Below are 27,135 nucleotides of genomic sequence, written 5' to 3' on the forward strand. Positions count from 1 at the left end.
ACCTCCAAAGAAATCTCAGAACCGCAAAAAAAGCGTGTATTCTCTGAAAAGTGGTTGCAGGAGGTGAGCTGGCTTCAAACAAATGATGAACGCACAGAGATGTGGTGCAGAATATGCTGTGAAAATCCCACTCTACAGGACAAAAACAGTGCCTTTTATATGTACGCAAACGCGCATTGCAACTTCTTATCTGGTGCGTGTCTTTTATTTTGACAGCGAATGCGCACCTGCGGACCACTTAGGTTATACTCAGGGGTGCACATATCTTTCTAATGTCAAACCCGGGAGTGGGTCTCATGTGCAGAGTTAAGAAGTACTGCAACGAGTCATGAGAAAAACTAAGGACATCCCATCACTCAGTAGCTTGTAAAACCACCTCTTTAAGTAATTGTTTTATGACCTTATTAGTCTCTCCTGTGGCTGAAAAATAAGCCCAAATCATCACCCCTCCACCATTGTGCTTGACAGCTGGTATGAGGTGTTTGTGCTGATATGCTGTGTTTAGTTTTATCCAAACGTGGTGCTGTGCATTATGGCCAGACATCTGTGCTTTGGTCTTGTCTATCCCAAGGAATTGTTCCACAATTTCATTGTACATGCATAATGTCAATAAAATGCTATATTCTATTCAGAGTCTTACAGTTTTCCAGATGCAACTCTGCGAACGTAACCCATGATGCCATGTTCTTCTTAGACAGAAGAGGCTTTCTCCTGGATAATTGGAAGCTGTCTTGAATTTTTTCCGCTTGCAAATAAGCATTCTCATTGCAGGATAAACCTCCTCCAAGGAGGCAGCTCACTCTCTGGGCAGTGTTTACTTTTCAGAGTGCAGGATTGTATTTTGTATATATTCATTTTGTTTCCTCAAATTGTGGTTGTGTTGTATTTAAACAGCTTTAACCTGGTACTCGAATGTACATTTAAAGTCAATAAAATCATCATATATAATTCCCTATATAGTTATATGTTGTCAGTACCAACAATGGCAGTAACTCTAGCATAATAGCATTATTATCACTTTGGCCTTGAAGGAGAGGTCATAGGTCAGATGTGATATTTTAAATCTTTATATAGTTTTTTCTGTATGTTGACAATATGTAGCACATAGTTTCTAAGTTTTTTTTTAAATCAGTTTTCATCCAATAAATCATTAAGTTGACCTTAAAGACCTCTGTGGAAATGAGTCGAATTTGAATGGATTGTGAACATGACCCCACTCCACACCCCTGCAAAGTTTGATCAGAATTCCAAACTTTTCGAGTTATCGTGTTTACAGACATAATAATGACACAGACACGCTCACAAATGCTAACAAAACCATAACCTCCATGGCAGAGGTAATGATGGACTGTGAATTGTTTGAAAATGACCTTGTAACCCTTCCCTGGAGAGCAACAATGGCTGCTCTAATCACTGCTGACGTTTTTCCTCCTTGGCATTGTGTTAACCCACACAGGCTTTACTTTTCAGTCGTGCTAGTTTTGGTACTAATGTGCATCAAGATAAGAATGAAGATCAATAGAAAATGAATTTAAGAAAAGATAAGCCAACTTAAAATTTAAACACTTGTTTCTGTTTTATGTTTGGCGGATTTTTAAATCAAAAGCCTCAGAAGGAAAAGTAAGAACACGGGTCCAGTGATCTATAATGAGATGTAAAGTACTTTGTAGCTGGATAACTCGGTTCATAACTAGAAATTTGCCTTTGCTCTCTCACTGAAATGACTGTGGAGCAAATGTTTGTTCAGATGCGCTGGACATTTTCTCTTCTCATCATCTTACTCCTTTTCCCCTTTGAAACATACTGCTGGAGCATACACAGGCTCTGTCATCATTTTATCTGCAGATAGATTTATTGGTTAGCATTTAATAACTAAAGCTTTTTATGTATGTCTATATCTTTGAATCATATTTATGTACCTGTCTTTCTCAATGTATCCATCTCTTTCTGCCCGTTAGTCTAATTCTCAGCTATTTCATTTGCTTTCTTCTTCATCTTTTTTTTTAATGTCTTGCCAATACGAAACAGTAACACATGCATTTACAACCACAGATTTTCTTTGAACATCCATATGCGCATGACATAAACATGCATGCTCGCACATCCATCTTCCAGCTCAGCGCAGACACTAATGCGGTCATATACCGCTTGCAGGGCCATATGATAGTAATTTGGCAGAATGAAGGAGCACGAGGGCTCAGCTGGAGTTTGGGTTCGAGTGGAAGAAGATCGAGTTTGTTGGCAGGAAACAGGATGCCGCCTTTTGACTCTGTGACCGTGTCAGAAGCGGAGGGATGGACTATAAACCTCTGATATTATGACATGTATCATTTAAACCTCATGATTCTTTTGAAATGTGAATCTCTTTAGTTTCACGAAACACTAACAGACAGTTATTGATACTCACAGAGCAACTTTAATGTTTGCTGGAGGCCATTTTCGGTCCATCTGATGGCTGTAATTCTAATGTGTACATTTGACTTTCCTCTAGTTTGGTGGTTTTGTCTGCATTGTGTTGCGTTTGCTGGCTTTAATTTTTGCTTCTCGAAGTGTTGCTTGACCAAACAGCACAGGTAGAATCACAATAACATTCATCTGACGCATGTTTGCTTTGCTTTGTCTCATATTCACAACTACTGTAACTAACATAGCAGTTCTTTTGACGTGGTCTCGACCCAGTTGTGTCAAAATCAGTTCAGAGTTTACTTTGGGTAATGTAGAGAAGCAAACACTGGTGAGTTTGGAAATGGAGATCTTATAACTTAGCTGTATATCATCGCTTTTGCAGAGTCTCAGTGGTCTGTGATCACTCTGATTACATAAACATAAAGTATACAAAGGTTATATAATACCAGCTACCTGTATGAACCAACTGTTGCACAAAAGCCAGATGAGAGCACTGCTAACATGGTTACATTGACACATAAAACAAGAGCCTGAAATCATTAACTAATACTTAATACACGCTTTTTATAACCTCTAGTCTCTCACTTACTCCGGTGTGTTTCTTATTAGGATTAGCCCGGCTTCCATAGCTCGCCTACAGCTGGTGCAAAAAGCACCAATCGATTTTTAACTAGCACAAGCAAGCGAGGGCACATTACTTCAATTCTGACTTCCCTTTACTGGCTTGCAGTTTGTTTGCAAATCCATTTAACTTTTTTTTTTTTTTTGCTTGTTTGTTTGTTTTGTTTTTATGGTTTTATGTATTGCAAATAGGAACAATTTGCGGCTGCAGCTCCAAAACAGTGGAAAGTTTTGCCATTGCACATGAGACGAGCTCCTTCATCTTTAAATCTTTTTTAAAAACGCTCTTTTATTTCCTGACTTTCGATTTAGTGTCATTTGTTGACTATGAATTTTATGTTCCTCTTTTATGTGCATTCATTATTACCTTCTACAGCTTGTATGCGTCCCTAGAACTTTTACTCTCTGGGCTGTTTTTGTCTTATAGGTTTGGTTTTGTTGTTTGGTCAGACCTGTTTTTCTTTAAATGCTTTATAAAGAAAGTGATATAATAATGGAAATGGGGGGCTAGCGCCTGTACCAGCTGTCGTGGGGTATTTCAAGCAATAATTTGAAACATCTCACAGGTTTTCTGGTCTGATGCGTCCTAGTTAGTGGCTCATTCTTCCTTCATTTTGTGGTTTAATGGTGGGCCCCAAACCATTAAAAAGAAGAAGAAATTTGTATTTTTGACAAAAATAAAAAATTCACCTTAGCTATTTGACTTTTTTAATAACCTAATGACTGTTCAGATATTCAAAATCATGCCTATGTCTAGGATGTCGACATGCTTGGGCTGTCATGTGTTCTGCAGGTGCTGTTGTCATATGAATACACTTATAGCTTATTAGTGCTTAATAGCATGCCATTATTATAAAGTGTTGCCTATTTTAAATTTCATTGGCATTTCCTTGTACTGTTCACAAGTCAGTTCACTATTAAACAATTTACTTAACACAAATATTATATAAAATAATGTGCAAATAATAATTAATTTGTAGCACCAATCATGCAGGTCTGCTGCCATTAGCCAGGTTGTGCTCGAGCACTCGTACTTCCTTGTCATCCAAGTCATCTTGTTTTTGGTTTTTTTGGCTGATCTTTTCACTGCATCATGATAAATTATGTTGCCCGTGCACAAGCCTCTAGTTATAGCTACTGCTCCTCTTCCTGTGTTTCAGGTGCGCAACCTGTGCTACATGGTGACACGGAGGGAGAAAATGAAACACACCCTCTGTGACCTCCAGGAGAAGATCTTCCACCTTCAGATACAACTGCTGGAAGAGGACATGGCTGGAGGTAAGGGTGAGACAAAATGTGAGCATGCGTCTCCACTCATCTAATTGCAGCCATCTAAACTTACCAATATAAAAAGCCTGTTACCTTTCACCCACTCGAGCTCTGCAGCCAATGCCGCCAACACGTACTCTATCCTTCCACCACCCCCCCTTTCCCCCCCAAAAAAGTACAATTTGGAAAGCTCAAGTGTATAACAGTTACATCCAAGCCCTTGCTGCCTGAGTGTGGTGGGTGGATAGTTTTGGAAATGGCCTGTCATCATTTTTGCACAGTAGGCCACACTTGACACCTGCACAGCAAAGAACACTGGAATAATAGTTCAGCCAGATATTGTGACACCGACCATCCACATAAATGGAGCTCGATTTTCTATCCACTCTACACAGATGACTGACCTTGGTGCATTTTGTGCAGATGCTTTGTGATGGAGAGCAGGAAGGATGAAGAAGGCTGCTTGAGTTGTTCCTGCTGTGGTGGTCAGATAACTGCTCACAGTGAGATTTACTGTCCTAGTGAAACATCCAGGTTAAATGGAGTCTATTTCTTTATATATTTGTATTCTCCTCACAGTTCCCCACTTGCTATCTTCATCTAGAATTGTGGGTTTTTGTCTCTGTGGGTTGTGGAAATATTAGAATTTCACCTGGAAATGAGTCCTTGCTAGAAGCATCGCAGATTATTATACGCTGATTGATCCTTAGTGTAACTATTCCAGACCCAGACTGAGGCCTTCACAGCTTGTGACGCCATTGGTAGAAATTGTGCAGTATGAATATTCGTATTTATAAAGTACCATTTCTCTTGGGTAGACCTGTACAGTTTTTGATGGTATAAAACAGGGAGGTTGAATTGTTGATGCATTTTGGTCTGTTTCAGATGTTTGTGTCTTATAATCCAGTGGTTCTAAAACTGCAGGGGGATAGAGCCACTGAAGGTGGCGCTTGGACAACCAGGAAAAAATCTGGATTAAAACAAAGTCCGTGTAGATTCAAGTCCCACAACCAGCCAGCCATCTTGGAATGAATTTGGACAGTTATTTTGAAGCCCATGTCTAAATAAATGGAGAGAGACTCATAACTTCAATTTCATGGGTCACGGAGAAATAAAATCTGCTTCTGAAATTTTATTTTATTTATGTTTAAAAGGCACACAACCACAGTGGCATTTAAATCAAACAAGACTTAAGTGTAGACTTTCAGCTTTATTTCAAGGAGTCAATAGAAATATTACAATAACTGTTGAGGAATTACAGCAACTTGTAAACATACCCCCAATTTCCAGCAGGTCAAAGGTGATTGAACGCTTGACAATTAAGTAGTTTCATGGGGATGGCTGCTCTGTACTCAGCCAAAGGCTGCAAAACCAATCAGACAGCACTTCACAGTACAAATGGATACTGGCTCAAAGCATACTGCAAAAGCAACCCGAGAGTTTCTCAAGGCAAAGAAACTGGATTTTCTTCAATGGCCAAGTCAGCCACCTGATCTCAGCCCAACAGAGCAGCTTTTCACTTACTAAAGGCAAAACTGAAGGCAGAGAACAAGCAAAGCAACTGAAGGCAGTTGCAGTAAAAGCCTGGCAGAGCATCTCAGGCAGGGAGGAAACAGCATTTGGTGATGTCCACGTGCTCTAGACTTCAGGCAGTCATTGACAACAATTTCATCCAAGTATTTAAAATTAGATTTAAAATTATTGAGCATCTGTAAAATGGGAGGCCGTGTATAAAAAGGACTCCAATTCCTAAACCGTAAATGCAATACTTTTGCTAAACTGCTGATCCTTTTTCATTATTAATGATAAAAACGGAGTGATGTAGGGCTGGAACACTTTTCTGAAGTGGGACATGACTTCAAACATTTGATGACCTCTGATGTAATCCTTCAAGACATGTTGAGATCAGCGCTGTCTGGATGTGCTACCATTTGTTGCAGGAAACCCTGTTCTTGTTGTTACTGCACATCACTCTAGTTTTGAGGTTGTTCTCGTGCTGAAGCCTCCTCGATAGCACTTGATATGATGTATAAGACAGAACCTTAGTGACAGTTATCACTACAAACAGAGATTTGTAGTGGGTTAAATAGTTATAGAACAAAAACAGTCATTTAAATTGGTCATATTTGTTGCTATATTGCCATCCTGCTGGAAATTCTGATCTTGTTTTGTTTAGGTTTTTTTATATTGATGATGTTTTAAGAATAGTTGTTAAGAAATTACAGCGATCCGCATCTTTGTTGCTAAAAGGAAGCTTTTCAGTTCGAGGAGTCGTGACCTGCAGCTGTCATGGCGATGACAGTGAAAGCTTGTTGTCATGGTAATACCACTAACGTCTTGCTGGCATGGTAATGATAGTGAACTTCTGTCAGCCTGCTCCTGTGGCTGTGTGTGTGTGTATGTGTGTAGTTGGAGTGTTGAGTTTGCAGTGCTCTTCGTTCCCGAAGAAGACTACACACACATTTACGCACTCAAGTAAATCGAATGCGAACACTTTCACTCTCTCTGTTTCTCCGTAACACACTCCCAAAGGCACACACGCACACACACACCTACACACACAGACACACACACACGCAGTGCAGAGCTCCTGACTCAGCAGATTGCTGCCATCAGGTACCAGGAGCTGTGCTGCTGGCACTAAACAGCCATATCTATTCACACTGCCACAGGAGTTAGATTAAAGAGAATAGTTGGTGTGTGTGTGTGTGTGTGTGTGTGTGTGTGTGTGTGTGTGTGTGTGTGTGTGTGTGTGTGTGTGTGTGTGTGTGTTTGTGTGTCAGGGAAAAAGAGAGAGCACCAGAGAATGAAGGATGAGGTTGTCTGCTGTAATGATTTGTCGTGTCTCTCAGCATCTTTTCCTTTTAGTATTTTCCACTCTCCATTTCTCTTTATCCTCTTCTTTAATTATTTTTTCTCCTCCATCTGTTTCCCTCTCTCCTTCTCTCATTTGCAGTCTCCTCTAAGGCTCGTATCTTCCTCGTCTGTCTCTTTCAGTTATGTTATTTTGGTTGTCTCATCTGACATCCTGTTTTAGTCAGTCCATCAGTTGTATCGGTCTGGCTTTCTTCCATTTAGACTGATTTCATGGCATTAAAGGTAGGGCTGCTAGATTATGACAGAAATTATCATTATGATGACTTTGGTCAATAACTGTAAGACTGGTTATTTAATATTGTCATTTATGTAGTCACACAGGAAATCTTTTTGAATTGTAAAAATAAAAAATAAAAATACAGATGACTAAGTAGAGAACAAGTGTCAGTTTCTTACCGTGGAGTAGAAACTGACTTTGTTGGCATAAGGAGAGAGGAGACTGTGAGGCGGTGGTAGCCATGCAGAGAGTAATAAAGAAGCCTTCAGGTGAGCAAGCGCAACCATTAGTGATCCTTCAGCAGGTTCACCTGTTGAAACCTTTTACGATGTCTGGACAGACTGGGCAGACCGTAGGCCACCTCCTTCTGGCACCTTGGTTCCATCTGCACTTAAAGACTAATCAACAACATTTAAGGCTTCAGGTGCCAAGGTAACCCTTATTTAGCACCATTTCATATGACAGCTGTATCCTTAGTTCTCATTGGTAGCTGCTTCATTCACTACTCTGCGAATTAAGAAAAATCTAGTTTCACCATTGACTCTGTGTTGCTGGAAATTGCTTCCACTGTAACCGTCAGTGAACTTAGGCTGCAAGAGAAATTTAAAAGACTTATGTTAAGTCGTTATTGATCATGTTCAGTGGGCTCGTATCTTCGGCCAAATCACATGTGATTGCTTGTGTGTCTTTGTAAAATGGGTGAATACGCTGAATACACAAAAACGATGTACAGGCTCGTTTTTTGTGAACATCATGAGTTGATGTTGGACGATTCACGTTGGGAACCATAGCACTGTTTTTCTTGGCCTTCATGCATTCCTTATACTGGAGTTTGTAGTTTTCAGGCACTATCTGACTGCCATGGTTACAGTCATATTCAGTTGGAGCAATTTGGGGTTCAGTATTTTGCCCAAGGAAGTTCAGGAATGTGGACTGTCCAACACTCATTCTAGGCTGCGCACAAAGCGTTTACAACTATAAGAATCAGGTTTTTCAGATACCCTTAGTTTCCCTTCCATAAACTGCACCACTCTTACTCCCTTTATGGGCTTGTTTCCAGCTTCTTTAACTCACCTAAAACAGATCCACTACCCTCTGTCCGCCTGTCTGTCTCTCATAGTACTTCATCTGTCATCCATGCTCTGTCTGCCATTCTGCATGCCTGTCTGTCATGTCGGGGGCTGCCCGCGTCATGCTTTGTGAGTGCTAGCATGGTTTCAGCAAGGCGGAAAGGCATGCGGGTGATATCCCAAGTGGTCTCCCATCGAGACAGAGAAGCTACACAATGCTGAATGCATAAAGCAGAAAACTGCATTTTGTAGCAAGAAGCACAGAAAGTAAATAAAAACTAATTGAGACGAACTGTGTGCAGAATTTGAAATGGGGAGATTCCCCAAGCCTTTACATGTTTACAAAACGGATGGTCAAGAGTTTTTGTCATTGCTAAATTTTAAAGTATACGCACAAAATAATTCAAATTTTAACTTGTTCCGCGTGAGGGATGTGAATTAGCTCTCTCCTTCTGTGGCCTCACTTTAATGATTGGTTTCTGGGCTCAACTGCTTGCTTCATTTGTATTTTCATTATATTCTGGATAGGTCCAAAATACAATGGGTACCTACAGTTACACTTTTAGATATTTTAAATGGGGGTAAAAGACTTTCTTGTAAGAATTAATGACATTAGATACTTTGATGTCATTTTAATTTTACACCAGTGATTAGAAGCAGAGAATTTCTAACAGCAGCTGTCTGACAGCAGTCAGTCAGCTACCACAATCAGCACAAATGTACAGTTTCTGATAAGCTTTTGTTTTGATTTTAACTTTGCTCCCAGTCTCTTGTAGTAATCAGTTGAAGACTGATGCCATCAAGCGTGTATGTCCTCTTGCAAATTAGGAAAACTAATACATGGCCATGCTGAAGTGTTGTCAAGCCTGTTCTTGCTGTTAGCTGTGAAATTAAACGACAGGTTTCGTTGAAGGTAGGTGCAGAAAGGAAAACGCAGTCCATTTTCCATTTTGCATGAATGCTAAAAGGTCATTTGAACTCATTTTTGGGTTGCTGGTAGACAACATGATGGCATCGTAACATCTAATATAGATAAAAACCTTCAGGGGCACACGTTGTAACCGTGTGCCACGTTTGCCTCTTCAAGTCCTAATTGTGTAGGAGGTGTTGGCAGCCAAAGAAACAAACACACACTCACAAACAGGGATTTTGCATATTGTAGTAAGAAGCTGTCAATTTATGGTCAAAACTAGGATATGGGAATTGTTTTATTTCAATTCTGACACAATTAATATTATATGTGGGCTTTTTGTCAAGAAGCGGGTGAAAATTATTTTAGCAGTTAAGCTCCTTTCCTTTTCATTGAGGACTATCTGTAGGTGTGCTGTAGGGACAGTGGCTGTAGTGCAGTGTAGTAAGTGAACACGCTCTGGTTAAGCCAAGGTAACATGTTCTTTTTAGGTTTTGAAAAAGCTTGACTACTTTAAAGAAAGCCATAAAAGAAACTCATATCACACTTAAACCTCCTCTTCTCTTGTCAGGCCTTTAGAATAACAGTATTTCTTCCTTGTAACTACTAAAGCTGGAGCTGGAGTCAGGTTTCCTTATTAATTTTGTGCTGGTTTAAGTTTTATCTATCGCTTACCAGCCTGCATTGCTCATTCTTATGCGTTTTTTTGTAATTTGTCAATGTAACAAATTGTTGTACAGCACTATGCGGGTAATATTTTTTGCCTTTAGTGGACACACCTGCAAAAACAGCTCCAGTTATAATCCCCATTGTAGGTAGGACTTCTTGAAAAGTGCATACACATGCTCTCACGCAGCATTATTATTATGCAGATAGTGCACTGCATTTATATTCTGGCTCAAACCCAACCGTGACAAGCTGACAGCGGTTAGTATTGGCCTCTCTGATCTGCTTTCAGCAAGTGTGTGTGTGTTTATGTGTGTAGGAGTGCGAGGAAGACAGAGAAAATAAGGACAGAGGAAGACGAGAATGGGAAGGGACAAGAAGGTAATGGGATGAAAGAAGTAGTGGAAGAAGAGAGGGAAGCTGAAGTAGCTACAATGAGAGAGAAATAGCAAAAGGATGGAACAAAAGGTGGCGAGAGGGAGGAAAAGACAGTAGGGGAGGGGAGGAAGTGGGAAAAAACTTTCTCACATTGCACTAATGAGCTCAGGTAAGAAATGGGACACAGTGGCTACACACATACATAGACGCTGCAGTTCAGTGCGCCTAGAAAGAGGGAAAATTAATCATACACTTCAAAAAGACAAATCCCCCGGTGCTGTTGCACCTTCTAAACAAGAAAGGGAAGGAGGTTTTCAGGGAGGGAGTAATACTGTGGAGATTGAGAAAAAGCAAACAGCAGAACGTATAAAAAAAAAAGTTTAAAAAAGAAAGCCCAGATCTGACAAAAACATGTTTAAAAAAAAAGGTCTCTTGTGCTGATGGTTGGATTTGTGGAGAGATTACAACCTGCAGGGAGGAAGTTTCCACACATTCAAGCAGAGCCTGCAGGCGTCCTTGAAAACCCACAGACTAGTTTTTTCTCCTATTGCATGCTGTAGAACATATAAAAGAACAAGATAAGATTAGGAAAGGGGGGGGTGTTGGAAACGGTCGCTGGGAGATCAGAGGATAAGATGGTGCTTCTGTCAAAACAAAGAAAGAAATTATAATTTAGAAGCTGTGTGAAGAAGCGTTCCCTCTGGGAGCTCCCTCAAAGATCCCCCGGCGTTAATGGCCTCTGCAGTTTCAGCAACAGCCATAAAATAAATTGGAAAAACGGGGGAGAGTGTCGAGGAGATGTACCTGCGCTGTTTTACAGAAATGGGGGGGAAAAAAGTTTCACGCAGTCATACATAACTCCTACAACCTTCACACCAGCGTCAAGTGGTTTTACAGACCCACCGTCCTTGGAATTCACATGGATAAAGATTTAGACAAATTTCCTAAATGTATCTTTAAGAGGGAAAAGTGGAAGACGAAGATGCATGCACTCACCAAGTGTACATTACTGTTTATTAGGGCATACAAAGACTAGCTATCAGGTCACATGTATTGCTCCAAACATGGCTTTTCCCCAGCCTCCTTTGTCTTCATGGTCTTGATTTTTACCACAGTGCTGACTGGAAAAATTTTTTTTTAAATGGGCAGACTTTCCAGGAAATTTCCAGGAATTAAATGATACCAATAACAGGTCGTCTCTGTTTAAACAACAGAGGTTTATAACACCAGCTGGCTCCCCCAGTGATTTAAGTCTGTCCTGTTTAAAGACCAAATTATTTGAATGCGTGTTTCAGTTTCTGAGTTGCTTTAGATTCGGGTAATAGATGTTTGCCAGCAATCCAAGTTCTATTTAAACATTTCTTTGCTTTCTGACAAGTCGTAGTGCACCTTACAGGGCACCGAGAACTGCAGCGGTAAAGAGGTACTGTGTAAATTTGCCCTGCCAGCAGTGTAATCTCAATAAATTTACTTCCCTCTGTAGGTAAGTCAGGTTTAAATAGCTGATATTTGAGGCTCCAAGGTAAGCTTTTGATTTACTCATTTCTGTTGTGGAGCAGCGAATTCAAGAAAATCTTTTTTTACTCATCTGGCACATTTAATGCAAAACCTGATGTTGAGACAGGAAGGATGCCAGCTTTGTTTTTGGTGCAGATACAGGCGAAGTAAGGAAGCACATAGTCGTAGATGCTATCTTCTCGAAAGGAGTCTAGCACCGATAAGAACCGCGTATCACAGCAGACGTCTGAATGAAAAGAGCCTCTGTGTTTCCTTTGAGGAACAATAAAACAGTGAAAAGTGGAGGAGTGGAAACATTATGGCAGAGAGAAGTGTAAAAAATTTCATAATTTAACAAAAAAGCTAACCACTTTCCCTCTTTATTTCAAAATTTTTCGTTGGTTGGTTCAGTTCGTCTAAAATTTTAATTCTGCCATAAAGACGACTTTTAATGACCTCCCCTGTTTCTTTAATTACAAGTTTTGATACATCAGAATATATCAGTAAAGATGAGATTTGACAACCAATTGAATAGGTTCACTAACTTCACTAGAAACCCCTCTGTTCATAAAAGAGAAACAAGAGTTACCTGTAGTAGGCATCCAAATGGGAAAGAGTTAAGGCTCTAAAAGGTTTTCCACACCATTAACCTCCAATAACTTTAACAGTTTTCACTTTATATAACTTTTCAAATCGAATATTTCCAAGTATCCTCCTGTCTTTGAGGATGTCCAGCACACGCCTGCGTGTAAGACCTTTTTGTGTTTATTGCTGACTGTTTTTATAGCATCACCATCCCTTTGAAAATGTGAATATTCCTAAATAAAAATGGAAAGATTTTTAGTCCACATAAACACACAGTACAACCAAATACTCTGCCTTTTTTCTTAACATTTGGCGTTGTGCTCTTACTGAACTAAGCTTTCACACTCGTCTCTCTGGACACACACAGAGGTCGTCTCAGTGTGAAATCGCTCTCTGGTCTCTCTCAGCTCCATTCATGCATGTCCTGCTCCTCCATGCTAAAGTAACCATGAGGACAGCCTGCTGGTGGCAATGACAACCACACACACAAGTAACACACACGCCTTTAAAAAGGTCTATTCTGGATGTTACAGAGCATCTATGATATAATACTGTGTGTATTTTTTGATATAAGATCAAATTTGATATAAGATCAAATTGAGCGCTCAGCTACATTGAATCATTCAGCCCATCATTTGGCCTGACCCCTTTGGTCCTTACTAAATAAATATCTCGGCAGCTTCTGGATGATAAAAGACTCTGTAGAGACGTGCCCTGAGCTTTCCTCTAACTCCTCCATGAATTTGACATTTGTGGTTCTGAGTGAAATACCTGAACAACTATTGAATGGAGCGCAAAAGACATTCAATCCAGATGAAAAGTCTCACTCAGGGTAAAATGTAACAAACCTGATATCAATTATGTTTCATGTAGACCCAAAAAATGTTTAAAAAACACCTTATTAAGTTTACTTTATGACCAAGTTTCTAATAAATGACTCCATAGTGTGTTTATATGTGTATTGCTTATGAACTCCTACAGCATTCTCATACAGATGTATGGGATAAATAGCATTATTATGATTAATAAATAAGTATTTCTTATCTTAACACAAAGCTCGGTGCACTGTCATGTTTACCAACCAGCTTTAATGGTTGTTTCTTCCTTTATTTTAAAAAAAAAATCAGTCTTTTGTTTTGTTTTGCTTTGTTTTTTGCAGATTTTCACAGAAAATGTATTTTTTTAATAAAAACGAGGAGACTGGTTTTAAACTGGTTTTAACGAGGAATTAAACTTTGTTCCATTTCCTGCTGCGAACTGCACAACAAGGGTCATCTGGTGGTAAAAAATTAAAAAAACAACAGCTGCTGCTAATAAAAAGTCAAAAGAAGAAAAGAGAAATGTGCTCGCAAAAGAGCTGCTGCTCATTATGCGGCACATAAAAATAATTAAAAGCGATAAATTGGGCTTTTCTGTGTTTTTAATTTTCACATTACAATTTTTTTTTAAATCCAGTAAATTATTTGCTGTACTGTTTAGACACTCGCTGTAGTTTTCAGATAATCTATTTCGACCGTTTCACCCTTTTTAAAACCTCGCTATGATCTCGCAGCTGCCACCTGCTGTACTGGTGCATGCATGCGCACACAAGCATGTATATATAAACATGATGCACAGCAGCAGGAGAGTCAGTGAGCCGTGCAGTCAGGACTCTGTTTGTGTAAACAGCGAGAGCCTGTTACAACAAGACATTCCAACATTAAGGGCTCCCCATGTTATACAATGGGAGGGAGAGATGGAGATCATCGCTGTGCTGTATATGCGAGGCTCACTGAAGTATGACTGCATGGGTCTGCGCCGTTTCCTGGCCTGCTGTGTGTGCAGACATGTGTGTGGAGTGTGCATGTGTTTGTCATTATCTGGTAAACGTAGAACTCGGCAATCCTCTTTCTGTTCAGTTATGGCATCACAAATAATGGGCCTGAAATGATTAGCCAGTTATGAAAACATTTTGATAATCCATTAATCATTAGGGTTGGTTTTTTGTACCGAGTACCGAGCATTATCTAACTCCAGCTCTGATTGTTACACACAGAATATCTTGAAGGTTTGGGTGGACAAAACAACCAATAATAATATCTCACATTTGGGCAAATTTGCAACAGTTTTTCTTAGGTAATATTCTGACTACCAATTAAAAGAGACAATGATAAACCAATAATTAGTTTCAGCCCTAATTGAATTACTCTCAGTATAAGAAAACATATTTTATTGTAATGTATTATTACACCATATTTTTTATGTAAAATCACCGGAAAAACCAACAAGCACCTACACAGCTTTTCACTTGTTACATTTTTAGTTATTGTTGAATGAGCCCCTGAACCCTTATTTATCTATTTATGGACCTTGGTGCAACTCCTGCATTCGTCCACAGTCTGAAACGAGCCGTTTTAGATCCGTTTAAGACAGCCTTGTCCTTATTGGCTGTCCCCCACAAGCACAAGGTTTGAATAACAAGTGGGTGGAGCTTCTGTGGTCACAGCTAGGGATGTGCAACCATATTGGGGAAATCCCTTCTCTATGTCATCATACAGACCCAAGAGTAGAGGAAAACTATTGGACATTCTGCTCATGTTTAATATAAACATCCATCATAGTGACAGTATACAGTATCTAGGCAAGTAAAGAAAAACATGTTAGGTGAACCAAGTGCCCCTCTGACCATTTTTAGGAAGCAGTTACCTTAAAACAGAAGACTGACCCTTCAGTGTCTTATTTATTAAACACAGAGCTTCTCACTAAATAATACTTGAATGTTTTTGTTATTATGCACCCGTGACATTATCTTCTTAATTCTCTGAGGTCTAAGTCATTACCAGTGATAATCCAGCCCTGACCCTAACTGTGGGCAATTAGCACAAAAGCATTTTTGTTTTTTATTTCACTGTTCTTACAGGTTTGGGCAATAAAGGACCAAAGAAAAGAATCACCTGCCTTACTTGCATTAAAATCTACTTCTTTTTTTCCATATGATCCATTTTGGCTCTTAAATTTAAGGTAGAGTTACCACCCAAGGTAAATAACAAAGGATTTTTACATATGTGTTAAATGTTGTAAATGCCCCATCTTTTTATTTGTCTCTATCATGGCTGGCACCGCATATGAAACACTGGATTGCATTGTGTCTGTGAAGGTTCTCAGTCATCCAGGTCATCGTAGTCAAAGGAACTTGCAAAGAAAAGCGTCTGGACTTCTTTAAGTTGCTTGAAGACGTTTCACCTCTCATCTGAGAAGCTTCTTCAGTTCTAAGGTCAAATGGTGGGGAGTCCCAGATATAAACCTAGTGGGAGTGACCCCCCACAGAGGGACAAAAGGACCCCCTGATGATCCTCTAATCGCCTGAGCCAAGGTGTGAAACTGGGTGTGGGTCCCAATCAGCCAGAGTTTCGGGTGAGCTCATTGTGAAACCTGGCCCCACCTTATCATGCGAATTCCTGAGGTCAGATGGCCCAGGATGTGAGTGGGCGTTAAGGCGTCTGGGAAGGGATCTCAAAACTGGATTATAGATGGCAGAGTTGGTGTCGTAAACCCCCGCCTCTGTTCAAAGATGGTCGCTCACAGTGGACATAGATGGCTTCTTTCACTCCTCTTTCAAACCATCTGTCCTCTCTGTCCAAAATGTGAACATTGGCATCCTCGAAAGAATGTCCTTTGTTCTTAAGATGCAGATGGACTGCTGAGTCTTGTCAGACAAAAACTGGTTCACCCGAAAGACAAAACGCCAAAACACAGACTTAACAATGTGGTGTATGCTGTACAGTGCAGCGAGGAATGCCCAGACCTCTACATTGGAGAGACCAAACAGCCACTTCACAAGCGCATGGCACAACACAGAAGAGCCACCTCCACAGGACAAGACTCAGCAGTCCATCTGCATCTTAAGGTCAAAGGTCACTCTTTCGAGGATGCCAATGTTCACATTTTGGACAGAGAGGACAGATGGTTTGAAAGAGGAGTGAAAGAAGCCATCTATGTCCACTGTGAGCGACCATCTTTGAACAGAGGCGGTGGTTTACGACACCAACTCTCTGCCATCTATAATCCAGTTTTGAGATCCCTTCCCAGACGCCTTAACGCCCACTCACATCCTGGGCCATCTGACCTCAGGAATTCGCATGATAAGGTGGGGCCAGGTTTCACAATGAACACACCCGAAACTCTGGCTGATTGGGACCCACGCCCAGTTTCACACCTTGGCTCAGGCGATTAGAGGATCATCAGGGGGTCCTTTTGTCCCTCTGTGGGGGGTCACTCCCACTAGGTTTACATCTGGGACTCTCCACCATTTGACCTTAGAACTGAAGAAGCTTCTCGGATGAGAGGTGAAACGTCTTCAAGCAACTTAAAGAAGTCCAGACGCTTTTCTTTTCAAGTTCCTTTGACTGGATTGCATTGGCCACCTACGGGTTACACTGTAGGCTCTGCAAAGATTCACTAAAGAAGTCTAAATCAGACATTACACCTGAAAGGGTTAATAAATTGCATTAATAGTTTAGTAGGAATCGTGATATTGTGCCTCACTGAGGATCTTTTTTTTTTTGTTTTGTGCATTGTCATTACAAAGAACTAGGCTTCACTTCTTTCTGTAAGAAACATCTATGTCTTCCACACTTTTCAACCAAGAATCAATTTTACCTGATGTTTGCCTGAGTAAATGCGACTGGGCTTGTTGCCTCTGCCTTCTGTGAGGATTTATGGCAGTTGGCAGTTTGCAGCAGCTGACTGAAACTACACTGGAAATGAGAATATTGAATATAAAACTTGATTTATCTTTTATTTAGCTCACTTTTTTATTTATCTTCCAGGATTCGTGTTTGACTGATATTTTTGTTAACGTTAAACTTACCCCATGCGGGACTTCACAGAACCCCTGGCAGTACCACCATTTGACAAGCACTGCATTAGACAGTATTACAGTATCTTTCACGGTGTGTACTTATCAGTGTTTCTTGTGTTTCCTGCCACGCTCCCTGCTGAAGGGAGTGAGCGAGGTCTCCTAGAGCGAGAGGACAGCTCCCAGCAGGGAGGCGCTCTGCAGGGCTCTGTTACATGCCATAAAGTGTGTGTGTCAGCATGCTCGCAGGCCTTGAAGACTGATACACAACTGATGCATGTGCTTTTTGCACACATAAAATGTGTCTAAATGGTGGGCTAGGCTGTTAGGGAGACTGAAGAACACACACTGCAATTCTGAACAATCCTAAATAAAATGATAGTTGACAGAGACCCCCCTGCTGTCCACATCAACCCAGAGGCATTTTGCTTATCGGCAATATCTTGACAATATAAGAATACAAAACGGCTTTTTAACCTGAATCCACTCACGTAGATAACCCCATGACTAGACTTTGTTTTAACTTTTAGGTTAACTGAGGTAACATCCATCAAGGCCACATGGGGCAGGGATAGCTCAGTAGGTAAAGTGGTCGCCCCATGATCGGAAGGTCGGCGGTTCGAATCCACTTAACGGCTACCCTGAGGTACCCCTGAGCAAGGTACCGTCCCTACACACTGCTCCCCGGGCGCCTGCTTCACTGAGTGAATGGGTCAAATGCAGAGAAAAACAAGTAATTTCCCCATGGGGATCAATAAAGTATCTATTATTATTATTATTATTATTATGGGTCCACATGGACAGCTTTAACCTGAAACTTCAACTGGAATACTAAACAACCTTTACAACAAGCATTAACATGCGCCACAGTCAGCTGCGGTTTATCAGAGTAGAGCAGAAGTGAAAATGAGCTGCTGAAGATGAACTGTGGCTCCAAACCACTAAACCTCATTAGAAGGGGAGTCACATTTGGCCAAGCTGATAAAAAGGTGTAAACCTGTCACCAGGTCTCATAATAACGCTGTCAAATACAGCAATAAAAACGTGTTACTATAGCTGCATGGCAGTAAAACCGATTAGCAGTGAAGGTTTCTGTTTGGGCTGTTTTGTGCACTCACTAACCACCTAGGTACATCTGTTCAACTGCTCGTTAACACTAACATGTAATCAGCCATTCACACGGCAGCGCCGCAGTGCATTTACACATCTAAACATGGTAAAGAACCGCTGAAATTGACACCGCGCATAAAAATAGGAAAGAAAGGTCATTTAAGTGGCTTTAAACATGCCATGACTGTTGGAGCTGGTCTGAGTATTTCAGACGAGCAACAACTGCATATCATTAACTGCTGATACGCTGGGATTTTTCCATACAGTCATCTTTAGGATTTACAAATCCTAAAAAAAAGATATCCAGCAAACAGGAGTTCTGTGGGGTAAAAAGCTAGGGGAGACTACTTCGAGCTGATAAGAAATTACCTTTTACCAAGGTATGCAGATGACCATCTCTCAACACAAAGATGTGGTCTTCTGCTGCTGTAGCCCATCGGCGGCAGAAGACCACACTGGGAGGCTACAGTTGACAAAGGCTCGTTAAAATTAGACAATAGAAGAAAATATTGCCAAGTCTGATGGCATTAAGATGGTAGCGTTAGAAGTTAGTTTAATTAGCATGAAATCCTGCCTTGCGTCACACAGTTAACCACGATTACACACTGTTTTGGGCATCCTAGTACCAACTTGTTAAAATTCCACAACCCACCTGAGTGTTGGGTTGACCTCATGGCTGCTTTCGATCAAAACGTGCGCCATTCACAAAGTTCAGATCATCTAAAACTAGTTTCTTAAAGATGACATTGAGTTAACCGTACTCAAATGGCCTCCACAGTTATCAGTCAAATAGAGCACCTTATGAATGCGGGGTAACGAGAGATTTGCATCGATGTGCAATGACAAATCTGCAGCAACTGTGTGATGGGATGTTGGAATGTTTCCAGCAGAAATGATTAATTAAGGTAGTTCTGAAGGCTAAAGTTGGCCCAATGCGTTAGTAACAAGATATACCTAATAAAGTGTCCAGTGAGTTTAGTTAGGGAGCTACTGTGTCTGAGGAAGGGCATGCCTGTCTAAACTATCAGTAAATCACTGGTCCCTGAATGGTTGTAGGGAGTTTCCGCTTGTTTTAGTTGTCCTTTCAGGATCAAACTTCTATCATTTTTTGTTCAGTCTCAAAAAACAGAATTTTTGGTGTGCAGGCGGCTGTTTTCTCTCGAAAAGCTCTGCTTTCTTAGCACCAAACAGCAGAAAGACGCTATCAGCAGCTACCTCAAACACAGTGGAGCTTTATGGAGCTTAAGAGCTTCGTATTTCCCAGAAGAGTCAGTAGAGACCAAAAACAGCAAAAAGAGAGAGAATATTTGAGTTATGTCTGACATTACTGAATGATAATATTGCTCTTTGGAGGCTACTTTTCTTAAACGGTGAGGGCAAAATGTACTTCTCAAAGGCCTGTTTTACACTCTGCCAAACTTTTCCCAATATAACATTTTCTGGTGTTTTTTTTTTCTTCCTTCAGAAATTATTCGTCTCATAAACTACAAGGAGCTCCCTCTGTAAAACTAATTTTCCTTGAGATTGAAATAATATTGGTGTCATGCAGTAATTTTTAAATTATATAAAACAAAGAAATACAGCTTTCTTTTTTTATTCTTATCAATTGTTCAAATAAGGACAAACATGCTCTTAATTATGTATCTTTTTGCACTATTTTCTCCAACTTGAAACTTCGCTTTCTTACTCAAACTGCACCTGAAAAGAAGACATTCCCCAAGCTCAGTGACACTTTTTGGTTAAATCAAGATTAAATTGAATAAATCAACTAAATCCCTAAAATGGGCCTGTCTTCTGTGTCTCCTTGCAGAGAAAACCCAGAAGGGAGAAAAGAGGAAGCAGAATGGAGTGAAGGATAAAGGGAAGGAGAGAAGGAAGAATAGTCCTGAGAAGAAAAAGGAGAGATGGAAGTCAGAGAACGGCTCCATGCTTAAAGAGCTAGGTACATTGTGTGTGCGTGGGTGGGTGGCTGCGTTTCCTGCAGTGTTTGCAGTTTTTCCAAACTACACGTCATAGGCTGAACCTGTGTGTGTCTGTGTGTGTGTTTGTGCATTTGTATAAGAAGGTGCCCACAGTTTTGTAGCCTTGATGCTTGATATACAATCCCTTAGTGCAAAACACCAAGACCTTACAAAAACTGAAAATCTAAGGATTTTACAGTTACACTTTGCCCTATAAACACACTATTAGATGATTTTGTCTTGAATAAATTATTTATCCGCTAATAATCAGTTTTTATACTGCCACTTTAGCATCCTCTCCACACTCTGTGTGTGTGCTATTTTGCCTTTTTTAAAATTTTCTTTTACAATCTTCATGCCTCCATCACGCCTTTTCCGTGATAGCTGCTGATCAGCTGGCAGGTCCGATGGCAAAATCTTTAATAGAAGCTGACAGCAGGTCTAATATGATCTATCAATCTCTGGGCAGCGTTACGTCACTCACAGAGAGAGAGGGAGAGATTAAGAAGCACAGTGTGGTGTAGGGATACACGACGACTGTTTTTTAAAATCATGTCAAGTAGAGTTTTAGTTATAGAAAAACTAGAAGGACTAGTTATGGTCAGACTGGGAAATGTGGAAATCTGTATGTATAAGCTTACAGACCCTAACAAATCAGATATTTATCATTTATTTGAGAAGTAAGTTTTGGTTGTTGTTGTTTTTTACTGAAACTTCGGAATTTCAGGATGTCCCAAAGAACATTGTCTTAATTTTTTAACAATTTAAACACTTGAAACATGTAAACGTTGCCACCTCACAGTAAAAGGCTTCTGGTTTTGAATCCACCGGCCAGTACAACCTAAACAGCCCTTCCTTAGTGTGTGTAAATATGCAGGTTGGTGTATGTAGGTTGGTACATAATGAGTCCACTTAATTTTTTAGTCTCTTACAATGGGGATCTGTATATACAAATGGTGGCTTAGGAATTACTAAGCAATTAATGCAAAATTGCTACAAATGTCAGGATATTTGGTGATTCTAAGTGATTCATAGGTGTAAATGTAATCGTGCATGATTGTCGGTGTCTATGTTGGCTCTGTGACAAACTGGTGACCCTTCCAATGATGTACCACACCTGTCACCAAGGGACAGCTGGGATAGACTGCAGCTTCACCGTGAGCTTGATTTAGACAAACAGTTAAAAAAATGGATGGATGGATGGCAAAAGACAGAAAACAATTCCACAGATAGAATTAAAAAAAAGGCCAATCATCAAGACTTTAAGTGGTGCTGTAAAAAGAAGGTTTAAAACTGTTGACATCTACGGTGGGAGTCTTTAACTCTTTGCATCAGCTGTAAATTCAGGTTACGTACATTTTTCAAAGCCATTAAAGAGCAACTTGCATCACTTGGCAAAATGTAAAAAAACTAAATAAAGTAGGAAAAAATAGACCCAGAAATGATGGTAAAACTAAAAAGAGTAAACAGCTTCAGTGTGACAGGAGGCCTTTCATCGTTGGGATAAAGATGGAAGATAACGGCTGGCTGCCGTGTCAGATGATCCATCCCTCATATGTGGCTGATTTTTGCAGCCACCTATGATGCTCAGAAGATGGATATTATATGGAAATTGAGCAAGCGGCTTATACAGATTTTTTTTCTCCTAACATTGACAATTTATAGAGATATTTCGAGCGCACAGCGAGTCGAAGCGAGTGAGAAGATAAAAGCTCAGTGACTCACTCGAGGACAGTTGAGAGACGTTTGATGGACACGCTGGCGGCTCTGGTGATTGAATCTGGAGCTTTTAAGTTGTCAACACAAGACAAGCCACCTGCCTGACTATTGAGGTGCAAATTAACATTTCAATGCGCTGACATGCATATAAAAGTCAAAAAAGATACTCTACTCTAAAACAGTTTGTCCATCACTAAGCAGCAAGAGAAGGTTTTATTTCTTCTGAGTAGGAGAGACAGGCTTAGCTTCGAGGAGGCTATGAGTCAGTGTATAACTGTCGTGTGTGTGTGTGTGTGTGTGTGTGTGTGTGTGTGTGTGTGTGTGTGTGTGTGTGTGTGTGTGTGTATTTCTTAGGAAATAATCCAGGTTCTTGTTAGCCCCAGTAGAAATATGTTGATTGATGTGTTAAATCAGGGGTGCAGACACCAAAGCCTCTCTGTTCAGAAACATGGGAGCTTCAGATTTTAAGCTGAGTATTTACCCATCTGTTCACGTCCATCTATTATCATGGCTCGCTTTTAAAAGTTGGCACAAACGACTGCAGCATTTCTGCTGCGCTGCTAAAGTCACATTTCCTGACATTTTGAAAACATCATCAGGTTACTTTTCTCAATGCTGCGTCTTCATGGGACAGTAGCACTGTGACAGTTTGATGAGAGCTGGTGCTGTCAGAGCACGCCGTCCGAATCAAACGCAGAGTTTCCTCCTGTTTCAGGTTTTGTCTTTCAAATTATCGCTTTTATCTCGGAAACGTTTTGCTCCAGAATTCCATAACTCTCAGAAGCCATTTGAAAAAGGTGACAACCATGCATGTTGAATGGTCTTAACATGACAAAATCAAATAAGAGGAAAAGCCTCTTGGCTTAAAATATATATGTGGAATCCTTTGTGTCGATAGTGATTATTATTGAATGGACTGGGGGGGGGGTTTGTATGCCAACACCTTTAACCACTCCTATGAGCAAATTACTTGTTTTTCACACATGCACTGCAGCTCTGAAGTTTTCTAGAGTAGACATTACCTGATGGAGATGCATGTCAGAACATATACTTTAGACTTCAGAGGGAGACAAAGTTACAGATGATTTGGAAATGTGCAGAGGAGGGATAGTGAATATAGTAGATAAAGGATGCTGGACATGGAGATACCAGGCAGGAAGAAAAGAGGAAGACTGCAGAGAAGATTCATGGATGTGGTGAAGCAGGACTTGCAGAGGGTTGGCGTGACAGAGAAGATGCTGAGGATAGGGTGAGATGGAGGTAGATGAACTTCTCACAGTGAGTGAGTGGATTACACATCCTTCCTTCTGCAGACTCTTCTCAGGCAGAAGCCTCACTTACACCCAACTGTTTCCAGCAGTAATACAGCTGACACAAACCTTCTTCTGATGTGTGCTACATTTGAAAAGAGGGGAACATCAGACGGCGACTTGATTCTGCCAAGATCGCCTGGAGTTCATGTGTGAAAATGGCTTAGTTTTATTATTTAAACTGCACCATATTGTCATTCTTTCCACTCACCAGTGCCCGGAAAGTGGATTTGCAGTTGTTGACAAATACACTTGTAAACACAAATGTCAACTACCTTGAAGGGTGCTATAAACCATTCTGCAAATATTTATATAGTGCTTATAAATAGGAAGACTTGAGTAAAGTGTTTCCAGAGAAACGAAAAGACCTCAATTTCAGGGGAAAAAAGACACATCAATAAAGTCTTTTTTTTTTTTTAAATTGTGTAAGAAAAGAAAAAAAATTAACACGCAAAAAGTGAACACACGAGTTCTGACATCCTATATGTTTGCGTGGGTGTCTAGAAACAAAAACAAAGTCTTCTGTATCTTCAGGCCACCTCTAAAAACAAGCTGCTGTGCTCTAAATAGCTTCTATATGTAGGACATCAAGTAGGTGGTTTCGTAGCCTTATGTAACCCTTGTTTTTGTGTACCCATATCTAAAGATTTGTGAATATTGCTGCATTCCATAAAAAGCTGTAGGCTGCTCAGACAGTCACTGTACCTGATTAATATCTGAGAGCCTAAATGAAAATGAGTTCTAATTAGACGACTAATTGTGCGCTCTAATTTGTCGTCCTTTCATCTGAGTTTTTACGTGCCCGAAAGCAACTCGCGTAGGGGACGGATAGGCACGGGTCTGCGTACGACGGCCAAGACACGCGAAACGCATTAAAAAAATACATAAACGGGAGATCTCAGCACGCTGGCAGCGGCACTAAAGCAACACGTAAAACGCAGAGAGCTCGCTTCCTTCCTCTGATCTCAGAAAACGAACATGACAGAAAGTTGCTGAAAGCTATGAAAACCAGCCGACAAAGATTTCACGCTGTCATCAAAGGATGAAACCTGAAGCTGCTCTGTTGATAACAAAATGGGCTCTGGCTCTGAGGGATTAAAGCTTTTTTTTTTGGTAGGAATTATATACAGCCAAGCTTAACCTCACTCTACTGTTATAACATTTCTGTATCATAAAATTCATATATACGCCCACAAAGATTCAGGTTCCACTGTGAGCCTCCTGTGTGACAGCTGCAGGCTTGACTTCTGAGAAGCGCATTGCAGTAAAGAGTGTTTTGTGTCTTAGTATCAGTAGATTTAACTCAGAATCTTCAGAAAACTCAAAATAGGCCATCTTTCCTAACCTTCCCTCCAAAGTCAGTTTCACATTTTAGCAACACGAGTTTCTTTCAGTAGTTTTGCCAGCGTTACTTTTGCTAATTCTAACCGATTCTTGATTCAGTAAACGGAAAAGGCGGGGCTGCTTTTGATAGCCCTCGTACGCTGAAGTCCCTCGGTATTGAACTAGTCACTTTGGTTTTAATTCAACCAAATTGCTTATGTTACAGACAAAACAGATTTTTTATTCTAAAGCCAGTAAAATTGGAGTAATGATGAAAACTGCAACCTTAAAATTTCACATTTGCATGCTTCGTCGTGCCGTTTTTTACTACACTCTCTCAACAGCAGAGAACTAATTCATATCCAAGCAAATTCAGGCCTTTGAAAGATGAGTTGACTGATCCTAGTAGTTACCACCTGATCAGAGCGAACACTGTGTGCTATTGCTGCAGTTTAGCCTTCACTCTGGGTGACGACATACAGCTTTCTACTGTAGATTTATTTAATTATTAAAACCTTTACACACCCTAGGATTAAACCTGCTATCCGAGTGCTGCACTGCACCCTGTGCCACTGCCAAGGGAGGTCATGTGATCGGTTCAGTTTGTGTCTGTTAGCAACATTACTGGAAAAACTTAGCGATAGATATTAGACGCGTGGCTTGGCCCAACTAAGAAGTCATTAACTTGTGAAGTTGATGCACAAATTTCTGTCTTGATGCACGCTCAGAAATACTGGAAAGTTGTTTCTGTTATCTGGAGGTGGCGTTTTCAGTGGGAGAAACATTTCATCACTCATCCAAGTAACTTCCTCAGACTCAGCTGAATAATTCTGAATCGTTGGAGACTGCAGAAGTCGCTTGGATGAGTGACGAAATGTTTCTACCGCCAAAAAAGTTAGTCAGGATTCTTTTCCGATGCAAGTTTGGGCAATTTTTAATCCTTTGCATGCTATCCTCCCAAATACATACAGTACAAAACAATAGGAATACACTGCTCTCAAGAGAATATCACAAACTGATCTACCTTCAGATACACTTTTGAGACTAAGTTTATGGATGGCGTGTAGCAGAGATATGCAGTCTTGAAGTGCTCTTGTTAACATTGTTGGGGAGATTTTTTAATTTAGTTACATTTGAGTTTTATAAATTCTTCATAACGGTGATATGATTTTTCTTCACCCTCATGAAGATTTAGTTTTGTCCTTTAGGTTTTGTGCTTTATGCCCCAGTGGAGCACAAAACCAAAGGTTTGGGAAGATTTTGATCCATTGCCTACCGACTGCAAAACGCTGTACTGTGTTGACCAGTGAGGTGCCAGCTGTGTCTGTCTGCCATTTGGTGCTGAGCGGGTAGTGCACTGTGGGTTTTAAGAGCTTTTTCAAAGAAGAGAGGTACCTGCTGCAGCTGAAAACACCACTGTAAGAGCAACAAGAGTGAAATGATCCGATGCAGTCATCACTCAGTAAAAGGCTCCATAAAGCTGAGGGAAGCAGAGCCACAGACCCTCTCCCGTTGTCTTCATATTGGTATCTGATTGATTGGTAGTATCGATTTCCACTGGTAGAGCTGTTTGCATATTTTGAACTGCACTGTTAAAAGTTTATGGCAGACTGACTTCAACTTACAGTAGGATGTCGGTTGGTTTGAAGGTATATTTGGTCATTACTGATTTAAATCTGAGAAGCCTTTTGTGATTTTAAAATCACCAAAATGATTTTTACTATATTACGATTCATGTGCGTCATATCATACATAGCTTGTTTTTTGGGGGTTTTTACCGATCCCAAAGCCCAATTTTAAAAATGGCATTGTCATTGAGGACTGTCATTGGCTCACTAAGGCTTAGGGGCGGAGTCCAGCCATCCAAGGCCATTACGAGGCTACATATATACTCAGAAAACTGGAGTCAGTTTCTCCACAGATACTTTAAAACAGCACAACCATCATTTTATATTAGAAATATAAAATTTGATCTTTCTTGAGCTTTATCAGCAATTAAAAAAGAATAACTAAGAGGAACCATTAAAGCATTTTTTAACTAAATGTTATTAGTGTAAATTACATGGAGCTGCTCCATACTTTCACAAGGCATACCACTGCTTAGAGGTATTTTACTCAGCAGTAATTTAATCACGAGAAAATACAGAGTCGTGTTGAGTTTTTGGTTATATTTGACTGATTATTAATTGTTTAATTAAATTTTTGACTTCAGGGATACAAATATAAAATATGACAAAACTACATACCTGTGGTTTGTGTAGTCCAACGTAGGATGGTGCCCGGCTTAGTTTTCACATCACATTTTAATCCTTTTTTTGCTCAGCTGATTACTTTTCAGTTTTTTAGTCCAACTGGTGAGTGAAGACACATTTTTCCCTC

The 27,135-nt window shown here is 40.3% G+C and overlaps 1 protein-coding gene across 2 annotated transcripts in view; it reads left to right on the forward strand.

The window, feature by feature from the left end:
* Nucleotides 1-27,135, forward strand: part of jade2 (jade family PHD finger 2) — a 221,807-nt gene that overhangs the window by 180,880 nt on the left and 13,792 nt on the right. The window contains exons 11-12 of one of the 2 annotated variants that reach the window (XM_085470801.1): nucleotides 4,188-4,305; nucleotides 20,254-20,385. In XM_085470801.1, the coding sequence (XP_085326927.1) occupies nucleotides 4,188-4,305; nucleotides 20,254-20,385 (250 nt within the window). The remainder of the gene's footprint in view (nucleotides 1-4,187; nucleotides 4,306-20,253; nucleotides 20,386-27,135) is intronic. The other variant, XM_085470802.1, reaches the window with a different exon arrangement.

The sequence above is a fragment of the Copadichromis virginalis genome, linkage group LG10, assembly GCF_057382275.1.
Source record: "Copadichromis virginalis isolate Kocher_CV1m ecotype Utaka linkage group LG10, C_Virginalis_male_GT1.1, whole genome shotgun sequence".
In the NCBI taxonomy this organism is placed as follows: domain Eukaryota; kingdom Metazoa; phylum Chordata; class Actinopteri; order Cichliformes; family Cichlidae; genus Copadichromis; species Copadichromis virginalis.